Source organism: Chiloscyllium plagiosum, unplaced genomic scaffold, assembly GCF_037043375.1.
Source record: "Chiloscyllium plagiosum isolate Xiang-an unplaced genomic scaffold, Cpla_swu_hap1 HiC_scaffold_26, whole genome shotgun sequence".
NCBI classification, from domain to species: domain Eukaryota; kingdom Metazoa; phylum Chordata; class Chondrichthyes; order Orectolobiformes; family Hemiscylliidae; genus Chiloscyllium; species Chiloscyllium plagiosum.
In genome coordinates, this window is record NW_028270164.1 from 5,531,858 (window position 1) to 5,554,054 (window position 22,197).

General features: G+C 48.0%; 1 protein-coding gene across 2 annotated transcripts in view; it reads right to left on the minus strand.

Moving 5' to 3' along the window:
• The window catches only part of capza1b (capping actin protein of muscle Z-line subunit alpha 1b), a 94,965-nt gene that overhangs the window by 61,069 nt on the left and 11,699 nt on the right, over nucleotides 1-22,197 (minus strand). Inside the window, exon 1 of one of the 2 annotated variants that reach the window (XM_087973443.1) lies at nucleotides 956-976. The exons of the other annotated variant lie outside the window; for it this stretch is intronic. Coding sequence (XP_087829569.1) covers nucleotides 956-961 — 6 coding nt within the window. The 5' untranslated portion in view covers nucleotides 962-976. Of the gene's footprint in view, nucleotides 1-955; nucleotides 977-22,197 lie in introns of those variants that run through there. 2 annotated transcript variants of the gene reach the window in all.

A 22,197-nucleotide genomic window follows, 5' to 3' on the forward strand; every position in this document is an offset into this window, starting at 1 on the left:
GAAGTGGTACATTCTGGTTTGAAGAATCAAATGGTAGAATTTTAAATGGGGTTTAGAGAGCTGAGGCTGTATGCACTTGAAACTTTGAAAAAGCAGGATAGTGAGAAAGTTTATTGACAGGGAATAGAACACAAAGGAAGTTATGGTAAAGCATTAACAAAACACTGGGGTTGGCCTCAGTTATGGTATTGTGTATAATCCAGGAAGTATGTCAAGGCCTTGGAGAGGATGCAGAGGAGATTTATTGGAATCATACTGAGGATTAGGGATTTTGCATCACGTAAGATGACTGGGGAAGTTGGTGCTGCTCTTCTTAGAGCACAGGAGGTTAAGAAGTTCAAAATCTGAGCTAAATCAAGAGAAACCGTTTGCACTGACAGATGGTTTGGAAAGCAGAGATACAGATTTAAGGGGATTAGCAAAGAAAAAACAAGATGTGACACAAGGAAACATTCTGCACACAGTGATTTGTGACCTGAGATGCACTGTCTGAAAGGTTAGCAGAAGCAGGACCAATATCTACATTCAAAAGGGAATTTGCCAAATACTTGAAGGGAAGATAATTACAGCACTATAGGGAAATAGAAGGGACATCGGATAAATTAGGTCAACACAAGTATGACAGACTGAATAGTCTTCTAATATAGTATCAATCTGAGATATCAGGATAGACAGATAATTGATGAGATAGTGGACAATGAAGGTTATCTAAGATTACAAAGAAATCTTGATCAATTATGTCAAAGGGCTGAGCAGTGACAGTGAAATTTAATTTAGATAAATGTGACATATTGCATTTTGATAAAACAAAGAAGGGAAGGGCTTATACAGTTAATGGTACAGCCCTGGGTAGTGTGGTAGAACAGAGAGATCTATGTGTTCAGATATATAATTCTTTGAAATTTGCATCCCAGGTAGACTGGGTAGTTAAGAAGGTATTTAGTATAGTACTTGCCTTCATTGCTCTCAGCCCTTTGAATATAGATGTTGGGATGTCATGTTGAGATTGTACAGGACATTGGTGAGGCCTGTTCTGCAGCACGGTGTACAGTTCTGGCTGCCCTGTTATAAGAAGGATATTATTAAATTGCAGAAGACTCAGAAAAGATTTAGAGGATACTGCTCGGAATGGAGAGTTTGAGTTATAAAAGTAGGCTGGGATTTCTTTCACTCGAGCATAGGAGGTTGACAGGTAACCTTATAAAGGTACACAAAATCATGAGGTGTGTAGATAAGGTGAATGACAAGGGTCTTTTCCCTAGGGTGGGGGAGTACAAAACAAGGGGGCATATTTTTAAGATGAAAGGAGAACGTTTTAAAAAGGACATGTGGGGCAACATTTCACACAGAGTGGTTTGTGTGTGGAATGAACTGCCAGAGGAAGTGGTGGACGCAGGTTCAGTTCCAATATTTACAAGACATTTGGATAAGTTCATGAATAGAAAAGGTTTGGAGGGAAGTGGGCCAAGCACAGGCAGGTGGGACTAGTTTGGGAACATGGTCAGTGTGGACGAATTAGACCAAAGGGTCTGTTTCTGTGATGTATGATTCTATGACTCTATAATTGAGCCCAATATACTATCCCTGAAACACACAGCTCTGTAGAGTTAAACCATACCAACCAGACCCATCCAAATCAAATACCCCTAACAACACAATACAGTCCAGACCCAACCAACGTCAACTGTACATCACAACTCAATCCACAACTACACAGCGCAAAATCATTTTATACTTCACTATCAGATTTACAATGTCACCCAGCCAAATTACCTAGCACAACTCAGTTGGGTGATAAACATAACATTGATGAAAACAATTAGTCATTACATTCCAATTCAGCGGTATTCAAAACTCCTACACAGCACAACCCAACTTCAGGCACACAGTTTAGATACACATGAAGGTGATAATTCAGTCAATGAAAAACAACTAAACGAGCCTAACCCCAGTTCAGCCTGGAGGCAAACCACATGTTCCAACACAGATATTTCTAGTCAAATTATCGAGATGTTCAGAGATAATATGATACATCCCTGAAGCAAGTGACCTTGAACCCATGACTCCTGGTACTACAACAATCTTCACAACCCAATATATTCAATTTCAGTCACTCAAAGCACATAGCTCAGTTAATATGAAGATGTTAAGCCCTGACCCTAAAATCCCATAAACTAACCTAGCCCTTAATCTACATCACAGTTAGGCTCTCAGACACAGGGCAGTTTCCAAAGGTTAGCCAACTCATTTCAGTGTTGGTGTGAAAGTTTGGAAGAAATCGTGTTTTGCATTTATTTCACTGTTTTAATCACCAACAAATATTTCAAAGTCTTTTTAAATTCATTTGTGGGATGTGGGTGTTGCTGGCTGGGATTGCATTTATTGCCCATCCCTAGTTGCCCATTAAGTGGTGGTAGTGAGCTGCCTTCTTGAATCATTGCATTGACCCACAATGCCCGTAGGGAGAGAATTCCAGGATTTTGATCCAGAGACAGTGAAGGGACAGTGATATATTTCCAGGCCAGGATAGTGAGTGACTTGGAGAGGAACTTGAAGGTGGTGGTGTTCTCGTACATCTGCTGTCCGTGTTGTTCAAGATGGAAGTGGTCATGGATTTGGAAAGTGCTGTCTAAGCATCTTTGGTGAATGTTTGCAGTGCAACTTGTTGATAGTACACACTGCTGTTACTGAGTGTCAGTTGTGAAGGGACTGGATGCTTGTGGATGTAGTGCCAATCAAGTGGGGGCTGCTTTATCCTGGATAGTATTAAGCTTCTTGAGTGTTGTTGGAGCCACACCCATCCAGGCAAGTGGGAAGTATTCTATCACATTCTTGACTTGTGCCTTGTAGATGTTGGACAAGCTTTGGGAAATCAGGAGGTGAGTTACTTGCTGCAGTATTCCTACCCTCTGCACCCACTATGTTGATGTAGCAAGTCCAGTTGAGTTTCTGATCAATGATAACCCCCTAGGATGTTGTTAGTGGAGGATTCAGTGATGGTAACACCATTGAATGTCAAGGGATGGTGGTTAGATTGTCTTTTATTAGAGATGCTCATAGCTAGGCATTTGTGTGGCGTGAATGTTACTTGCCACTTGTCAGCCCAAGCCTAGATATTATCCAGACCTTGTTGCATTTGCACATCATCTGCTTCAGCATCTGATGAGTTGCGAATGATGCCGAATATTGTGAACCATTGGTGAATATATCCACTTCTGACGTTATGATGGAGGGAAGGCCATTGATGAAGTAGCTCAAGATGGTTGGGCCCAGGACATTACCTGCAGAGACTCCTGGAGCCCAGCTGACTGACCTACAACAGCTCGGAGAAAGTAAGGACTGCAAATGCTGGAGAGTCGGAATTGAAAGGTTGGGCACTGAAAAAGCACAGCAGGTCAGGCAGGATCCAAGGTGCAGGAGAGTTGATGTAAGGGCTTATGCCCGAAAGATTGACTCCCCTGCTCCTTGGATGTTGCCTGACCTGCTTTGCTTTTCCAGCACCACACACTCGACTCTGACCTAATGACAACCACAACCAGCTTCCTATGTGCCAGGTATGACTCCAACCAGTGGAGATTTTGCCCCAATACTCATTGATTCCAGTTTTGCTGGGGCTCCTTGATGCCTCACTGGTTGAATACAGCCTTGATGTCAAAGGCTGTTACTCTCTCACCTCACCAGCCAGTTCAGTACTTTTGGAGTGTAGTACCTACTGTAATGTAGGAGTATGCGTGTTTGAATGTGTGTGTGTCTGTGTTTAGCAAATGTAACAAATGTCATCCTCAGCTGCAAATCCTTCTATTGCATCATCCATTTGACCCAAATAGAACCACGCCACTCGGACAGAGTTAAAATTAGCCCCAAGATGCAGTCACCTATTATCAAAACCTCAGTAATGCCTTCACTACATTGAATTTAAAGCACACATCCTCATTGATAAATCCATCTATAGTGTCTCCATGTGCAGCCTTCACTAATCTCCTCTACCTCTATAATCCAGCTCATGCCATTGATCTTCATCCAGTCCCAGTTCATCGCTCTTGGGCTGCTCCCTCAGTAGGTATAGATGAACCCGCTTCCTGAACTGCTGATCTAAGCCCCACCCTGAAAATTCTCCTGATCATCTTGCACTCACAGACCCTGAGTCATGAGGTCTGTTTCCATGCTGTATGACTCAATGACATGTCATCTGTAATTGGTTGGTTGCATTCTTGTATTTGAATGGGAAAACAGAGTTAAAATTATACTGCTGGGATTTGAACACAAACGGGAAGGCTGACATTTAAATGCAGGACTGAGAGAATGCTGTACTGCCAGAGGTACAGAGGGCAAGACAATAAGTAGACGGCGCTTCTCGGCCTTTTGGCTCGGAATATGTGTCGTTCCTGAGGACCAGAGGAAGAGATTCTGCTCGAGTGCTGCAGGTTCGACACAGCGGACGTGTGCTGGCAGGGGAGATACCACGGGGGTCGTGTTGCGAGTCATCGGAGCTGCTGGAGATCATCACTGGATCGTGATTGGACGTTGGAGGATCGTTTGGTTGTGCTGACCTGCTATTGGTGGATCTTCATGCTGGCTTCGGCCTAACGCCAATTCAGGGACCAGCCAACCTCAGAGCTATGGCCTCAACAGCTGCCCGCAGCCCTGGGCATGGGGTTCGAAACACTGTCCTGGTGACTGTGAAGAAGATAGAGGATCGTACGCCACTTGACCGCATGCTGTTTATCAAGAAAGTGCTGCTGGGATGCTGTGGGTTCGCTGCAGTGGATGTGTACTGCCTGCAGGATTTCCCTGGGGCAGGCTACTTTGATGTGACCTTCAGGAGTGTGAAGCAGTGTGAACAGCCCCTGAAGGTCTTCAAGGAGAAGGAAGGGGAGCCGCTGTTTTCCATCTTTTCGGCAACCCCATTGTGTGTGCTTCCTGCACAGAGGAATCGGGTTGTTACAATCCATATGTACAACCCCTATGTTCCAGCAGCTGATGTCCTGACCTTCCTGGGAAGGTACGTCCAAGTTGAGGGAGAAGCCACCGATGTGATCGACCCCTTTGGGATCTGGACCAGTATGCGGCAGGTCAAGGTGACTCTGAGGGTCGATGGCAATGGGAACATTCTCCACCCACCCTCGAGCTTCGCAATTGGAGGGAACAGAGGCTACCTGACATATGCAGGGCAGCCAAAAGTGTGCCAAACCTGCGGGAAGTCGGGACACATGGCGGCAGACTGCAAGGGGACCATCTGCAGGAACTGCAAACAGGAGGGTCAACTGACTAAGGACTGTCAGGAAGAAAAGAGCTGCAACCTGTGCAGAGAGGCGGGCCACATGTACAAGATCTGCCCAAGACGGGAGGCCCCATTTACGCACAGATGGCTGGAGGTGGCAATGCGAGCCGTGGACCCCCAAAGAACAGTAATGTGCACCCAGACAGCAGGGAAACAGAGTCTGGTGGCACCCAGAAAGAATAACAGGCTGGAGTGGAGGAGGTGGAAACCAGTGGAGAGACACAGCAGCTGATCCTAGCTCTCACTGGGCAGATGGAAGCAATGGAGGAGAAGGTAATCGAGCAGACAGAGGAGTGGATACCTGTTAAAAACAGGAAGAGAAAATCCGGCCAGGCCTCCAAAGCCTCCCAGCAAAGGGGAAAAAGACAGCTGCACGAGGAAGGGACGGCCAGCTCTTCTGATGGGGAAGACGGACGCACAGAATGTCAGCACCACCAGAAGAAGAGACAGAGCGCCGTAGATAAAGAGGAGGGCATTTCCTCCCAACCAGGAAACAACGGACCCCCCGAAGTCCACCCTCCACCCAGTGAGAACCAGGGGGTATCCACTGCCCCACAACCACAGACAACTGAGAGCTGCGATCCTCTGACAGTCCCATTGTCAGACACAGAACTGGACGGTGCGGACCCTTGCCTTGGCTCAATGACTCCAGAGCAGGTAAATGACCACAGTGAGGGCCTGGATAGCTACCTCAGCCCAGCGAGGGTCCAGCAGTTCGTGCTCACCATGGGGATGCAGACAGCTTCCCCAGATTTCCCTGCGGCAGGCTATTTCGATGTGACCTTCAGGAGCGTGAAGAATTGTGAGCAGCTCCTGAAGGTCTTCAAGGAGAAGGAAGGGGAGCCTCTGTTCTCCATCTTGTCGGCGGTCCCGTTGTGTGTGCTTCCTGCGCAGAAGAGTCGGGTTGTTACAATCCATATGTACAACTCCCACCTCCCAGCAGCGGATGTCCTGACCTTCTTGAGAAGATACGTCCAGGTCGAAGGAGAGAGTACCGATGTGGTTGATCCTTTCGGATCTGGACCAGCAAACGACAGGTCAGGGTAACCAAGGGTCGATGCCAGTGGGAACATCCTCCACCCACCCTCCAGCTTTGCCATCGGAGGAAGCAGAGGTTACCTGACATACGCAGGGCAGCCGAAAGCGTGCCGAACCTGCGGGAAGTCAGGCCACATGGCAGCGGATTGTAACGTCTGCCGAAACTGCAAGCAGGAAGGCCACCCGACCAAGGAATGTAAGGAGGCCAAGAACTGTAATCTGTGCGGAGAGGCGGGCCACATGTACACGGCCTGCCCAAGACGAGGGGCCGCCACCTATGCACAGATGGCCGGAGGTGGCAACACGAGCTATGGACCGCCTAAGACTAGCAAGGTACCACAAAACAGCACAGGAACGGTGTCTGGAGGCACCCAGAAGGAAGGGCAGGCTGTAGCGGAGCAGACGGCAGACAGCGGGGAGATGCAACAGCCAATTCAAGCTCCTTAAAGCAGACGGAGGAAATGGAAGAGGAGGGAGGGATCAAAGGAGGCAGAGGATTGAATTACTGTCAAAAGCAGGAAGAGGAAACCTCTCAAGGCCCCCAAAGCCACCCAGCGAAGGGGGAAGCGACACCTACACGACGAGGATACAGGCAGCTCTAACGACGGCGAGGACAGGAGCAAGGAGGGACGTCACCAGAGGAAGAGACAGAGCGCCGCGGGGAAAAAGGAGGGCAGCACCGCCCAAACAGGAAAAGACCATCCCTCTGAGGGGATGGGTAAAGCCCCCCCGCCCCTTCCACCCGGTGAGAACCAAGAGGTACCCACCGGCCCAAAGCTCCAGGTAACTGGGAGCAGCGGTCCTGTGACAGTCCCGCTGTCAGATGGAGAACTGGACTGTGCGGATCCTGGGCCCGACCCGAAGACACCAGAGCGGGGAAATGGCTCCAGCGTGGAGCCGGACAGCTACCTCAGCCCTGGGAGGGTCCAGCAGTTTGCCGTCACCATGGGGATGCACACAGCTACCCCAGAGGGGCAAGACCAGCAGCAAATGGACACTGTAAACCTCGTAAACTGTTAAAATGAGGTTAAAAATTGCCAGCATCAATGTGCGTAGCATCAAATCGGCTACGCGATGTGTTTCTACGATGGCCTTCCTGGCCAACATTAAAGCCGACGTCCTGTTCCTGCAGGAGTGTGGGATACCGCACCTCAGCAGCTACAGGAGATGGTCGAGCTTGTGGGCCCATGGGCCGTCAGTTTGGTCGGGGGGCAACGATAGCCGCGCCTCCGGCCTGGGTATCCTTTTGTGAGGAGGCAACTTCACCATCTCCGAGGTTAAGGAGGTGGTGGGCGGGTGCCTCCTCATCACCGACGTCATGTACAGGAATGCTCCCCTGAGACTGATTAATGTGTATGCCCCAGTGGGTAAGAGTGAACGGTTGGCCGTCCTGCAGCAGCTTCCACTGTTGCTGGCTACGTCCAGGCCGGTCATTCTGGCCGGAGACTTCAACTGTATCATTGATGTAGATGGACGATCCGGCGGGGGGGACAGTAAACTGGACGCCACGTCCAGAGCCCTGATGGACACGGTAAAAGATGCAAAGCTGCACGACGTCTTCAGCACCCCTGCAGACGGAGCGCAGCGTAGATTATCCTGGTCACGGGCAGACGGGTCTATCCGCTCAAGGATAGATTACCTGTTTGTGTCCCGAACGCTCTCGGTCAGATCCACCGACGTCAAGCCAGTGTTCTTCTCTGACCACTACCTCCTGCTGGCCGACTGTCACCTACAGGATGAACAGCGGGCTGGTAAGGGAATGTGGAAGCTGAACAGAAAGCTGTTGACCCCGGGAAACATTGAGGAGCTCAAGAGGGACTATGCAGGTTGGAGAACCGTGAAGCCCCTCTTTGAGTCCCCAGCGGACTGGTGGGAAACAGTAAAAGGGAACATCAAGAGGTTCTTCATCCTCAAAGGTGTTCAGGAGGTGAGAGAGAGACGGGGAAAACTGTCCCAGCTTCAGGAAAGTATGCAGAACCTGCTCCTGCTGCAGACGATGGGGGTCGATGTCACGGAGAACCTCAAGGAGGTGAAGGGCCAGCAAGCCTCGCTCTTTGCCTCGGAGGCCTCCAAGATAATCTTCCGGTCCAGGGTCCGCTTGGTGGAGCAGGACGAGATGTGCTCACGTTTCTTCTTCCAGAAGGTGCACAGAGAGAGCTCCGTGCAGGAAGAAGATGGCTTGGCGACGTCATGAGAATCATCAAATCCTTCTATGCCAGTCTGTATGACGCGAAGCCGACCAACAGCAAGGCCTCCCAGTCGTTCCTGTCCTCTATCACGGATGTCTTAGACGACAGAACACGGCAGAGGCTGGACCAGCCGCTATCTCTGGACGAGCTGACCAAGGCCGGGTCCTTCGAAAAGAATAAAACTCCCGGAAGCGACGGCTTACCGGTCGAGTTCTATTCTGCTCTGTGGGACTTGATTGGCCAGGACCTACTGGAGGTGTATGTCAGTATGCTTTGGGCAAGTACCATGAGTGAATCCATGAGGAAAGGCATCATCACCCTCACCTACAAGCAGAAGGGGGAGAGGGAGGAACTCAAAAATTGGAGACCAATCTCACTGTTGAATGCGAATTACAAAATTCTGTCAAAGGTAATCGCCAACCGGGTCAGGTCTGCTCTAGGGTCGGTGATTCACCCTGACCAAACCTGTGCTGTACCGGGCAGGAAGATCGCTGAGAGTCTCGCACTCCTCAGGGATACGATCGCCTACGTGCAGGACAGAAGGTTGGACTCCTGCCTGATCAGCCTGGACCAGGAGAAAGCCTTTGACATGATATCACACAGGTACATGAGAGATGTTCTCTTCAAAATGGGCTTTGGGGAGGGAATCTGCAATTGGATCAGACTGCTCTACACCAACATTGTCAGTGCAGTCTCAATCAATGGGTGGGATTCAGATAGCTTTCCAGTCAGATCTGGAGTCAGGCAGGGCTGCCCTCTCTCTCCTGCCTTGTTTGTGTGCTGCATAGAGCCATTGGCCGAGTCCATCAGGAAGGATGCGAGCCTGAGAGGGGTGACTATTCCTGGCAGCGGGGGCCTGCAGGTCAAGGCCTCTCTGTACATGGATGACATCGCCATTTTCTGCTCGGATTCACTGTCCATGCGCAGACTCATGTGCATATGTGACCAGTTCGAATGGGTCTCGGGGGCCAAGGTAAACCGAGGCAAGAGCGAGGCCATGCTCTTCGGGAACTGGGCCGACCAATCCTCGATCCCCTTCACCGTCAGGACCGACCACCTGAAGGAGCTGGGTATTTGGTTCGGGGGGACTGGGGTGTGCGCCAAGTCTTGGGAGGAGCGTATCAGCAAAGTGAGGCAGAAACTGGGCAGATGGAAGCTACGGTCGCTCTCCATTGCAGGAAAAAACCTGGTCATCAAATGTGAGGCACTGTCATTGCTGTTGCACGTGGCATAGGTCTGGCCTATTCCCAGAACCTGTGCCGCTGCAGTCACCCGGGCCATCTTTCAATTTATATGGAGGTCAAAGATGGACCGGGTCCGAAGGGACTCGCTGTACAAAGATCTGAGCAATGGGGGAAAAAATACACCCAATGCCACCCTCACCCTGATGGCCACCTTTGTGTGTGACTGCATCAAGCTGTGCGTGGATCCCCGGTACGCAAACACCAAGTGTCACTAGGTACTGAGGTTCTACTGTCCCCGGTGTTGCGAAGGATGGGCCTGGCCTCGCTGCTGCCGAACGTTCCGAGTAGTTGGACCATTCCGTATCACCTGTCCTTCGTGGAAAAGTTTATGAAGAAAAACACCTTTGACCTCAAGTCCATCAGGAAGTGCTCAGCACGTAGTGTCCTCGAGACCCTTCGGGAAAAGGAGAGGGCGGATCCTATCGAGCGGTTCCTTGAGCAGACTGTCAAAGCCATTCGGTAGAATGCCTCATCGCCAGAACTTTCCAACAAGCACCAAGACATGGCCTGGCTGGTGGTGAGAAGGGCTCTGTCTGTGAGATCCTTTATGCACGCCCGGACTCTCAGCCGCACCACACGCTGCCCTCGAAGCGGCTGCGGGGGGGACGAGACTGTCACACACCTCCTTCTGGAATGTGCCTATGCAGAAGAAGTCTGGAGAGGAATGTAGTGATGTTTGTTGAGGTTCGTCCCGAGCTGCGCTGTGACGGGGGACTCCGTGCCCTACGGCCTGTCCCCCGGACGCACACCGAGACGAACATCAACTGTGCCTGGAGGCTCATCAACTCGGTGAAGGACGCTCTCTGGGTGGTCCGAAACCTGTTGATCTTCCAGCTGAAGGAGTTGACCCCGACTGAGTGTTGCAGACTGGCACATTCCAAGGTCCAGGACTACGTGTTGAGGGATGCGCTGAAGCTCGGGGCAGCTGCCGCCAAGGCGTGGTGGGGAAAGACCACCATGTAATATCTGCCTGCCTAACGAAGACCAGGGGGCCCACGGAGTCATTTGGGTTCTGCTGACGCCTCAGCTAAATATATGGGCATATGATTGAAAAACGTACAGACCTGTATATAAAAATGATAAATTCTGTTCTCTGTATGTAAATGTTTATGTATGTATGGCATGACCAACTGTACAGACCATCAAATTATTTTATGAATAAAGTAAATGTTTGAAATAAAAAAAAGTCCCTTCTGCTGTCTCAGGTATCTCACCGCACTATTTTGAAGGAAAGGGGAGCCATCCTCTGGTGTCTGAGCCCAATATTTATCCCTCAATCAATGCCACAAAGATGGTGTTTTGAAGGAGCTTACTGTGTGTGAATTGATTGCTGTGTTTTCCATACAGCAGCAGCCACACTTCAATTTCTTCAGTGATTGTAAAGCATTTTATAATGCCTTGAAATGTTATAGAAAGAAAGCTTTCTTTTCTTTATCTGTCCAGTTCTTCTGCTACCTCTCTCATAATTATTTGCTGTGCCCGTCTCCTTGATCCATTTATATGTCAATGGTGCTATATTGGTCCTGTTGAATATTCTGCTGACATTGAATAGAAATGCTTTGTCGTGATGAATAATCAAGGAAAAGGCTCACGCTCCGAAGTTATGCTCCAGTGAACAGAGGAAGGAAATGAGGAAAATATCATATTCATTTGCATGAAAGCAGCTAAATGAAGATTTCTTTGCATTATTCTGCTGTTCTCCAGATGAAGAGGGGGCAGATTCAACAGGCAGAGTTTGACTATTCTCTCAGTTATTACACCTTTGCAGTCTGGAATTGCCAACTTTGGTTGGATATTTCATCACGTGATATCCTGAATGACCTTCACCACCATCAGTTGCCCAACAAATCCATCATGCCAGTTCCCCCTCTGACCACAATCAAAGCCATTTTTGCTGCATTATACTTATAATTAATAAGTCAGTATTAAGGGATGGCACGGTGGCTCAGTGATTAGCACTGCTGCCTCACAGTGCCAGGGACCCGGGTTCAACTCCAGCCTCAGGGGACTGTGTGTGGAGTTTGCACATTCTCCCCATGTCTGCGTGGATTTCCTCTGGGTGCTCCGGTTTCCTCCCACAGTCCAAAGATGTGCAGTTTAGGTGGATTGATCAAGCTAAATTGCCCATAGTGTTAGGTGCATTAGTCAAAGGGAAATGGGTCTGGGTGGATTACTCTTTGGAAGGTCGGTGTAGACTGGTTGGGCCAAAGGGCAGGGAAGCTAAGCTAATCTAAACTTTCAAAGAAAATAAAAGAAAGGTCGTGAATCTTTGGAACCCTCTTTCTAAAAAGGCAGAGAAAGCACATCTTGGAATATTTTAAAGAAAAGGTAGATAGATTCTTGAAAGTAAGGGAGTGAAAGATTGTTGGCCTTTATGAAGGCTCAGTGTTGGAATGTAATTTGAGGTTCCAATCAGAGCAGCAAGTGATTAGATTAGATTACATCACGTTACAGTGTGGAAACAGGCCATTCGGCCCAACAAGTCCGCACCGACCCGCCGAAGCGCAACCCACCCACACCCGTACATTTACCCATTACCTAACACTACAGGCAATTTAGCATGGCCAATTCACCTGACCTGCACATCTTTGGATTGTGGGAGGAAACCGGAGCACCCGGAGGAAACCCACGCAGACACGGGGAGAATGTGCAAACTCCACACAGTCAGTCGCCTGAGGCAGGAATTGAACCCGGGTCTCAGGCGCTGTGAGGCAGCAGTGCTAACCACTGTGCCACCGTGCCGCCCAAGTGGTGGAGCAAGTTCAAGGAACTGAATGATGTATTCCTGCTCTTTTTTTGGTATGTTGTTATCTGGGTTCTTTTTTGCAGGTATCAGTTAGAAATTAACCTTTACCTCCTGGACACACCAGGAAAACTCTGGATAGTTGGAAAGCACAATTCCATTCCCACACGTACACACTTCTTGCTTACACTTGTTTCCATGTCCTTGTTATTTCTGTGTTGGAACACAATAATAAATCACGCTGAACTCAGCAATATTTTGTTTTCCCTTTTGGAGGCTTGGGAGCCCCTCAGGCAGGAGGAGGATGGTAGAGAGAAATGAAGCAAGTTTCTACAACGCATTTAGTTCAAGCATTCTGAAGTCATGTTAGTTGAACACGTGTCAGAAACAGCTGTTGGCAAAAGAATCCAAGGAAGTTTTTATTTTATGCAGCAAGTTGTTGAGATCATATACAGCTTGGTAAGGCAACGGAAACAACTTTCAGAAGTGAATTGGCCAAATACTGAAAGGGGAACCATTGCAGGGTGAGCAAAGTGGGCAAAGTATGGGCAATGACCCTTACAGAGAGTAGACTTGGCAAAGGTGGGCCAAACAGCCTGTTTCTGTGAAGTTTTAGTTTTATTCAGGCCTCACTAAGTATCCAGAAGTTAAAGCATTTTCTTTTACCAGTGCCTGGATTAGTGGTGCTGGAGGAGCACAGCAGTTCAGGCAGCATCCAAGGAGCTTCGAAATCGACGTTTCGGGCAAAAGCCCTTCATCAGGAATAAAGACAGTGAGTCTGAAGCGTGGAGGGATAAGCTAGAGGAGGGTGGGGGTGGGGAGAAAGTAGCATAGAGTACAATGGGCTCTTCAACCATGTCGTGAAACAAACTCGCTACCACAGCCACATGTGCTTCCTCAGTGCCTGCCTCCCTAACCAACTCATCCCACCCGAATAGGACAAACAGTACAGACTACAGATTCAAAAACACCAGCAACAGTTCTCCTTCAAGATCCTCCGCTCCACACTTGCAGCAATGCACCGGCACCTAACCTCTCTCCAGTCAGCCCTGCCGCAGCTGAGGGCCACACTCTCTCAGAATTGCAAAGGACCCACTCTGTACTACATCCTCAGGAGAATTCATACTCTCAACAAACAGTATTTCAATTCCATCTCAAACATCAAAAACTGTAAGTACAACAAACTTTTATCCACCCAGCTCCATAACCAGCACTCCTCAAACATTCCAGAAGATTCCCCTGGCCTCGGAACCTATTCCGCCATTAGCCATGCGGCTGATGCAGCTGCCACCCCCACGCTGATTGATGACGCCACTTCCACCCCCATCATGGCCACTCCCACAACCACTTCCACCCCTCACAATTCCTCATGCATCACACGTGACATCACTTCCGCCCTTCACATCATCGCTGATGCCACATGCTCAGTGACATCCGCCACCCCTACTGCCGTGGTCACCACCATTTCTGCCCCCACCAGCAGCACTCACCTGCATTCTGCTGATATGCCCTCCGCAGACCCCACTGTCACTATCCCCACCCCCCCCCCCCAGAATCCCGAGGGGAACACTATCCCTGCTCATGACTCCACCCCCATTCCCCCCACCATCACACCCACTCCAGTTACAGGTTCCACCCCCACTCCCAGCCCCACACCCACACCAGATCCCAGCTCCCAGCCCTGCCGAGTCTTCACCATCCCCCCAGACCTTCCCCTCACTGAGGACGAACGATCAGTCCTCAGCAAAGGACTCATCTTCATCCCCCTCCGTCCACGCATCAATGAATTTAATACACGCCGTGACGTCGAACAATTCTTCCGTCGCCTCCGCCTCCGAGCTTACTTTCACAATCAGGACTCCCGCCCACCTTCCGAGGACCCCTTCGCCCACCTCCAACACACTGCATCCACCTGGACACCCCTCGCTGGCCTATTACCTGCCCTCGACCTCTTCATTTCCAACTGCCGCCGGGACATTAACCGCCTCAACCTGTCTACCTCCCTCCCCTACTCCAACCTCTCACCCTCACAATGCGCAGCCCTCCAATCCCTCTGCTCCAATCCCAACCTCACCATCAAGCCAGCGGATAAAGGGGACGCAGTGGTAGTCTGGCGCACTGACCTCTACACCGCTGAAGCCAAACATCAACTCGAGGACACCTCTTCCTACTGCCCCCTCGAACATGACCCCACCCCCAATCACCAAACCATCATCTCCCAGACCGTACAGAACCTCATCACCTCAGGAGATCTCCTACCCACAGCTTCCAACCTCATAGTCCGGGAACCCCGCACTGTCCGGTTCTATCTCCTTCCCAAGATTCACAAGCCTGACCATCCTGGCCGACCCATTGTCTCAGCATGCTCCTGCCCCACTGAACTCATCTCTACCTACCTTGTCACTGTCCTATCCCCCCTAGTCAGGAACTCCCCTCGTACGTTCGAGACACCACCCACGCCCTCCACCTCCTCCAAGACTTCCGTTTCCCCGGCCTCCAACGCCTCGTCTTCACCATGGACATCCAATCCCTCTACACCTCCATCCGCCATGACCAGGACCTCCAAGCCCTCCGTTTTGTCCTCTCCAGATGTCCCCAACAGTACCCTTCCACCGACACTCTCATTCGTTTGGCTGAACTGGTCCTCGCCCTTAACAATTTCTCCTTTGAATCCTCCCACTTCCTCCAGACCAAAGGGGTAACCATGGGCACACATATGGGCCCCAGCTACGCCTGTCTCTTTGTTGGGTACGTAGAGTAGTTGATCTTCCGTAATTACACCGGCACCACTCCCCACCTCTTCCTCCGCTACATTGATGACTGCATTGGCGCCACCTCGTGCTCCCGCAAGGAGGTTGAGCAATTCATCAACTTCACCAACACATTCCACCCTGACCTTAAATTTACCTGGACCATCTCTGACACCTCCCTCCCCTTCCTGGACCTCTCCATCTCCATTAATGACGACCGACTTGACACTGACATTTTTTACAAACCCGACTCCCACAGCTACCTGGATTACACCTCTTCCCACCCTACCTCTTGCAAAAATGCCATCCCGTATTCCCAATTCCTCCGCCTCCACCGGATCTGCTCCCAGGAGGACCAGTTCCACCACAGAACACACCAGATGGTCTCCTTCTTTAGAGACCGCAATTTCCCTTCCCAAATGGTTAAAGATGCCCTCCAATGCATCTCGTCTACATCCCACACCACCGCCCTCAGACCCCAACTCTCCAACCGTAACAAGGACAGAACGCCCCTGGTGCTCACCTTCCACCCTACCAACCTTCACATAAACCAAATCATCCGCCGACATTTCCGCAACATCCAAACAGACCCCACCACCAGGGATATATTTCCCTCCCCACCCCTTTCCGCCTTCCGCAAAGACCGTTCCCTCCGTGACTACCTGGTCAGGTCCATGCCCCTCTAGAACCCACCCTCCCATCCTGGCACTTTCCCCTGCCACCGCAGGAACTGTAAAACCTGCGCCCACACCTCCTCCCTCACCTCTATCCAAGGCCCTAAAGGAGCCTTCCACATCCATCAAAGTTTTACCTGCACATCCACTAATATCATCTATTGTATCCGTTGCTCCCGATGCGGTCTCCTCTACATTGGGGAGACTGGGCGCCTCCTAGCAGAGCGCTTTAGGGAACATCGCCGAGACACCCGCACCAATCAACCACACCGCCCCGTGGCCCAACATTTCAACTCCCCCTCCCACTCTGCCGAGGACATGGAGGTCCTGGGCCTCCTTCACGGCTGCTCCCTCACCACCAGACGCCTGGAGGATGAATGCCTCATCTTCCGCCTCGGAACACTTCAACCCCAGGGCATCAATGTGGACTTCAACAGTTTCCTCATTTCCCCTTCCCCCACCTCACCATAGTTCTAAACTTCCAGCCAGACCTGTCCCCATGACTTGTCCGGACTTGTCCTACCTGCCTATCTCCTTTTCCACCTATCCACTCCACCCTCTCGTCCCTGACCTATCACCTTCATCTCCTCCCCCACTCACCCATTGTACTCTATGCTACTTTCTCCCCACCCCACCCTCCTCTAGCTTATCTCTCCACGCTTCAGGCTCACTGCCTTTATTCCTGATGAAGGCCTATTGCCCGAAATGTCGATTTCGAAGCTCCTTGGATGCTGCCTGAACTGCTGTGCTCTTCCAGCACCACTAATCCAGAATAATGGGTGCCTGTCTGTATGGGAGAGGAAGAAACAACACTCAGAGAAATTAGACTTCATCCATTTAGGTCATTTTTTCCAATTGTGCTGAATGTGGAGAGGCTGATCCTCCTTGTGGATGTCTTGGATCCGAAGGTGTCATCTCAGAATCTCAGTCTGCATAGAAATTAGGAGGTGTTTTTTTCTCTCAGTGAGGAATTTTTTACAACAAGGAGATGTAGGAGCTGGGTTGTTAAGGATAGTCAAGGCTGAGAGACACACATTTTCAATTTGCAAGGAAATCAAGGGGACTCTGTAAATGATCTTTTTATACTGAAGCTGTGTTTGTACAAGTTGGATGTCCAATGACGCACTGATGAAATTGAGCTCAACAAACCATTTCCCAAATTGAATTTTGAAACATATTCACCATTATGTCAGTGGGCAGCTGGGGATATCTAGAAACACAGTGCACAATATCTGTTTTATTTTGCAGTCTTGGTAAAGAGTGGGGCCCAAATAACAAACATATCAAGATTCCTTGATTTGTTCAAGGAGAAAGGATGTGTCCAAACAGTGCATGAGGTAATGTGTGGGAGGTTTAAATAAAAAAAACAAAGCTTTCTTACTGAATTCTTATGTTCACTCAATTCCAAGATTACATTTATTTTTAGGTATTAGCTGTGACTGAGAGTTCAAATGCCACACCAGAGACCTGGACACCGAACGATAGTGCGGGAGTGCTGCATTGTTCAAAGTGCTGTCTTTTAGGTGAGGCAGTCTCGCTCTACCTCCTCAGGTGAACATAAATAAAACCTCATGGCATATTTTTGAAGGAGGGCAGGGAAGTCATTTCTGGTGTTCTGGGCTAATATTTATCCCTCATACAGCACTCCCCAAAAATAAACAAGTTAACAAGTCATTGTCATGTTGCTGCTTTGACAGACTTGCTGCACTTCCTATATAACTAAAATGGCTACACTTCACAAGTATGTTGTTGCCTGTAACCAAGAGAACTGCTGTCAGCAATGGAAAAAATAAAATTGAAAACGTACAAGATGCTAGAACTGGGAGAAGAATGAGATTTGAATCAGAGATCAGAGGGGAGGGGAGGCCGAGAATGGAATCTCAAATTTTCTCCTTAACATTTAAAAGACATCTGTTTGGGTATATGAATAGGAAGGGTTTACAGGGAGATGGGCCAAATGCTGGCATATTAGACAAGGAGAGATTAAATTGTCATAATATAACAGTAGAATTGGGCAAAATAAAAATGAATTAAAAGGAAACTGCTTTTGAAAAACCCATTAATGAGTTTGATGACTTAACCAGCCAATTAGGTAAGGAGGGGAACACTGGATATGGCGTACTTGGGTTTTCAGAAAATGTTTGACAAGGTCTGCGCAGATAAAGCAGCAAAATCAGAACACATGGAATCGGGGCGGAGGGGCACAATATATGGGCATGGATTGAGGATTGGTTAACGGATATAAAACAGTGGTTATAAACTGATTACTCTCAGATTGGCAGGTTGTGACTTGGGTCCCAGCCTTTTATAATATACAATGATGTTGGGGTTGAACGGAATATTTTAAACTTTGTGGATGATAAAACCAGGTGGAAGTATTGTTGAGGAGGATGTAGAAAGATTAAAAAGACTGAGTAGGTAAGAACATGGCAGATGTAGTATAATGTGGAAAAAAGTGAAGTTATCCAATTTGATAGGAAAATCAGTAATGCTTAGATTTTCTTTAAATGAGATTCCATTGAAAACCAACTTTAAAGGAGGTGCTGGGAGTAGTGGTCAAAAGCTTGAAAGAAGAGGTGGGTCCTCTTGGATTTCCTAAAGGAATAGAGAGAGAGAGGTGGGAAAATGGATGGCTTTAGGAGTATGCATTGAAGAGGCCAACAAAGCTGTAGTTGACAAAGCATAGGTTGTGGTATTGGCAATGGATAAACTGGGACAGATGAAGAGGTGGGTATTATTACAGAGATGGAAGTAGTCAGTCTTTGTGCTGGATGTAGGATAAGAGAACTGTGCACAGTGTGAATGAGAGGGCCAGTCCTGCCAGCTGCCCGGTTAGTTAGAGGCAGTGGCTAGAGAAGGGATTGGAATTTGCAGGATAGACAAAAGCTGAAGGTGGTATCAGTGGTTAACTGATGGAAATTGTGACCCGTTTTAGTCGAGGTTGACCGGGATATACGGGGGAACTTGCAGCTGAGCAGAAAGTTCAGATTAGCATGGGGTCAGGAAGGGTGACTAGGTGATTAGCAGTTTGCAGGGAATGAGGTAAAGAGCAGGAACTGGATCGCACAAGCAAGTTGAAATGAGAAAGGATGGTTTGGTGTGATTAGAGAGAAACTAGAGAAAAATGCCAGCTCAGGGCGAGGGGGAGGTTAGGAAAGATGAACGTTAAGTGTGTGGGCTAGAAGGCAGAAAGGGAAACAGAAGATACAACTAGATGGATTAAATCTTTGTAATGAAATAGTCCAGAAGCTCCTCATACCAACTTGTAGAAAAGAGGATGTTTAGGGCCGGGGGAAGGGGTTTAAGGTGACCTTGGTAGTGAAGCAGAGAAATCAGGGGTTGTCTTTGCATTCCAGGATCTCAGTGAGGGAGTGGAAGCTGGAATCTCACCACTTGTTAGATGCAAATACATGCCAGTGTTTAAATGATTCAGTAATTACATATTAACAGAAGACATTTCTTTGCAGAGAGGAGAATCAGAGTTTCTCTAACCAGTTCCCCTATGTACAGATTTGCTTTTGAAACCAGATGTTACCAGTGAGGTCAATCTCTCAAACAGGAGATTTAAGTACAAGGTCACATTGTAGAAAAGGCGCTCTGACTCCATTGAAGATTAATGTATATCCTGGCACCCTGAAACCGAAGGTACACCGGCTGTCAATAAGCCTGAAACTTTAAAGTATAATCAGACACTGGAATATTTGCAGTAAACATTCATCTAAAGCAGTATTTATGGTTATGTGTCATGACAATGGAATGTGTGCTCATGATCTCAATAGAGTTTTCAGCAACAGATCTACTTCCCAGGGGAAAAAAAAACTATTTGATCCCCACAGAAATATGACACAATTTGCATTTATTTATAAACACCAAAAGACATTGGTGCAGACTCAGGCTATTTGGCCCATTGCATCTGCTCTGTCATTTAATGAGATCATGGCTGATCCGATAATCCTCAACTCCATTTTCATGTCTTTTTCTTGATTCCCTCAGTGATTAAAAATCTGTCAATCTCAGCCTTGAATATACTTAATGACTCAATCTCGAAGCCTTCGGTGCTCAAGAATGAACTACCCTCTGAGAGATAAAATTCCTCCTCATTGCTTTGTCAATAGGTGACCCATTACTCTGAGAATGAGGGTTCTGATATTTTCCTCTGGTCCTAGACTTTCCCACAAAGGGAACCTCTCCACATCAATTCCGTCAAGTCCCCTAAAAATCTTCTATGTTTCATAGAACATTACAGCATAGAACAGGCCCTTCGGCCCTCAATGTTGTGTCGACCTGTGGAAGCAATCTGAACCTACACTATTCCATTCTCGTCCATATGCCTTTCCAAATGCCATTTCAAAGCCCTTAAATTTGCGAGTCTACTACTGTTGCAGGCAGTGCGTTCCATGCCCCTACTCCTCTCTGAGTAAAGAAACTACCTCTTACATCTATCACCTCTCAATTTAAAGCAATGTCCCCTCGTGCTAATCATCGCTATCCGAGGAAAAAGGCTCTCACTGTCCAACCTATCTAACCCTCTGATTATCTTATGTCTCAATTAAGTCACCTCTCAACCTTGTTCTAACAAAAACAGCCTCAAGTCCCTCGGCCTTTCCATGTAAGACCTTCCCTTCATACCAGGCAACATCCTAGTAAATTTAGTACCAGAGGACTGGAGGATTGCAAATGTTGTGCCCTTGTTCAAGAAGGGCATAGAGATAACTTAGGTAATTATAGACCAGTGAGCCTTACGTCTGTTGTAGGAAAAGTTTTGGAAAGAATTATAAGAGATAGGATTTATAATCATTGAGCAAGCAGCAATTTAATTGGAATTAGTCAACGTAGATTCGTCAAGGGCAGGTTGTGTCTCACAAACCCCATTGAGTTTTTTGAGAAGGTGACCATGCATGTGGATGAGGGTAGGGAGGGCAGTTGACGTGGTGTCCATGGACTTCAGCAAAGCCTTTAATAAGGTTCCACATGGTAGGCTACTGGAGAAAATGCAGAGGCATGGGATTAAAAGTGATTTTGCAGTTTGGATTAGAAACTGGCTTTCTGTAAGAAGGCAATGAATGGTAGTTGATGGAAAATATTCAGCTTGGAAGCCGGTTACCATTAGTGTGCCACAAGGATCTGTTTTGGGACCATTGCTGTTTGTCATTTTTAGAAACTACTTGGACGCAAGCATAGGTGGATGGATTAGTAAGTTTGCAGATGACACTAAAGTCGGTGGAGTGGTGGACAGTGTGGAAGAATTTTGCAGGTTGCAGGGAGACTTGGATAAACTGCAGGACTGAGCTGAAAGGTGGAAAATGGAGTTCAATGCAGATAAATGTGAGGGGATTCACTTTGGGAAGAATAACAGGAAGGCAGAATACTTTGTCAATGGAAAGATTCTTGGTAGTGTGGATGTGCAGAGGGATTTTGGTGTCCATGTACATAGATCCCTGAAAGTTGTCACCCAGGTTGATAGTGCTGTTAAGGAGGCATACAGTGTGTTAGGTTTTATTGGTAGAGGGATTGAGTTCTGGAGCCAAGATGTCATGGTGCAACTGTACAAAATACTAGTGCAGCAAGTATTGTGTGCAATTCTGGTCACCCTGTAAATATAGACCCCCGGGAGGGGCCTCTCGGTTCTGCGATCAGTCAAATAAACACTAGCAGCTTGGTCGATTTCAGCAAGATTTAACAATTTATTACGACGCTGGGCATAGGTTATCCAGCAACACTGGGGTTAAGCACCTCTGTGTACTCTGGAAAAGTTGCTGCAATTAGCTTAAAACACAGACAACTTTTAGAGGTCTCTTAACAAACAGAACAGCCTTAATTTCAAAGTTAATCCAATGAAATGAAATAAAGTGACAAATAGACATAAAATTAAGCCAATGATATTTCCTGGGAACTGACTTGTTTTGCACGCCCCTATCTCTGGCCACCTGTCTTCCAAAGCCAGTCTAGGATGCTTTAATAATGTCATATCTTACTTAGTTAATTTATACGATGAACAGGGCATTGTTTGCTAATCTCTTTCAATTAGTTCGAGAATGCGGTTTTCAGCAGAGTAGATGCCATTGCTCCTAGAAGCTATTTTCTTATGTTATTTTATGTTACTTGCATTAAGAAGCAATTTTGTAGTTAGTAAAAGCATGCATTAAATGGTTGCTCCTGACAACAGCCTAAATCCAGAATTTAGATCCTCAACCCCATTACAGGAAAGCTGTGAAAACATTGGAAAAGGTGCAAAAGAGATTTACCAGGATGTTGCCTGGTCTGAAGCAAATGTCTTA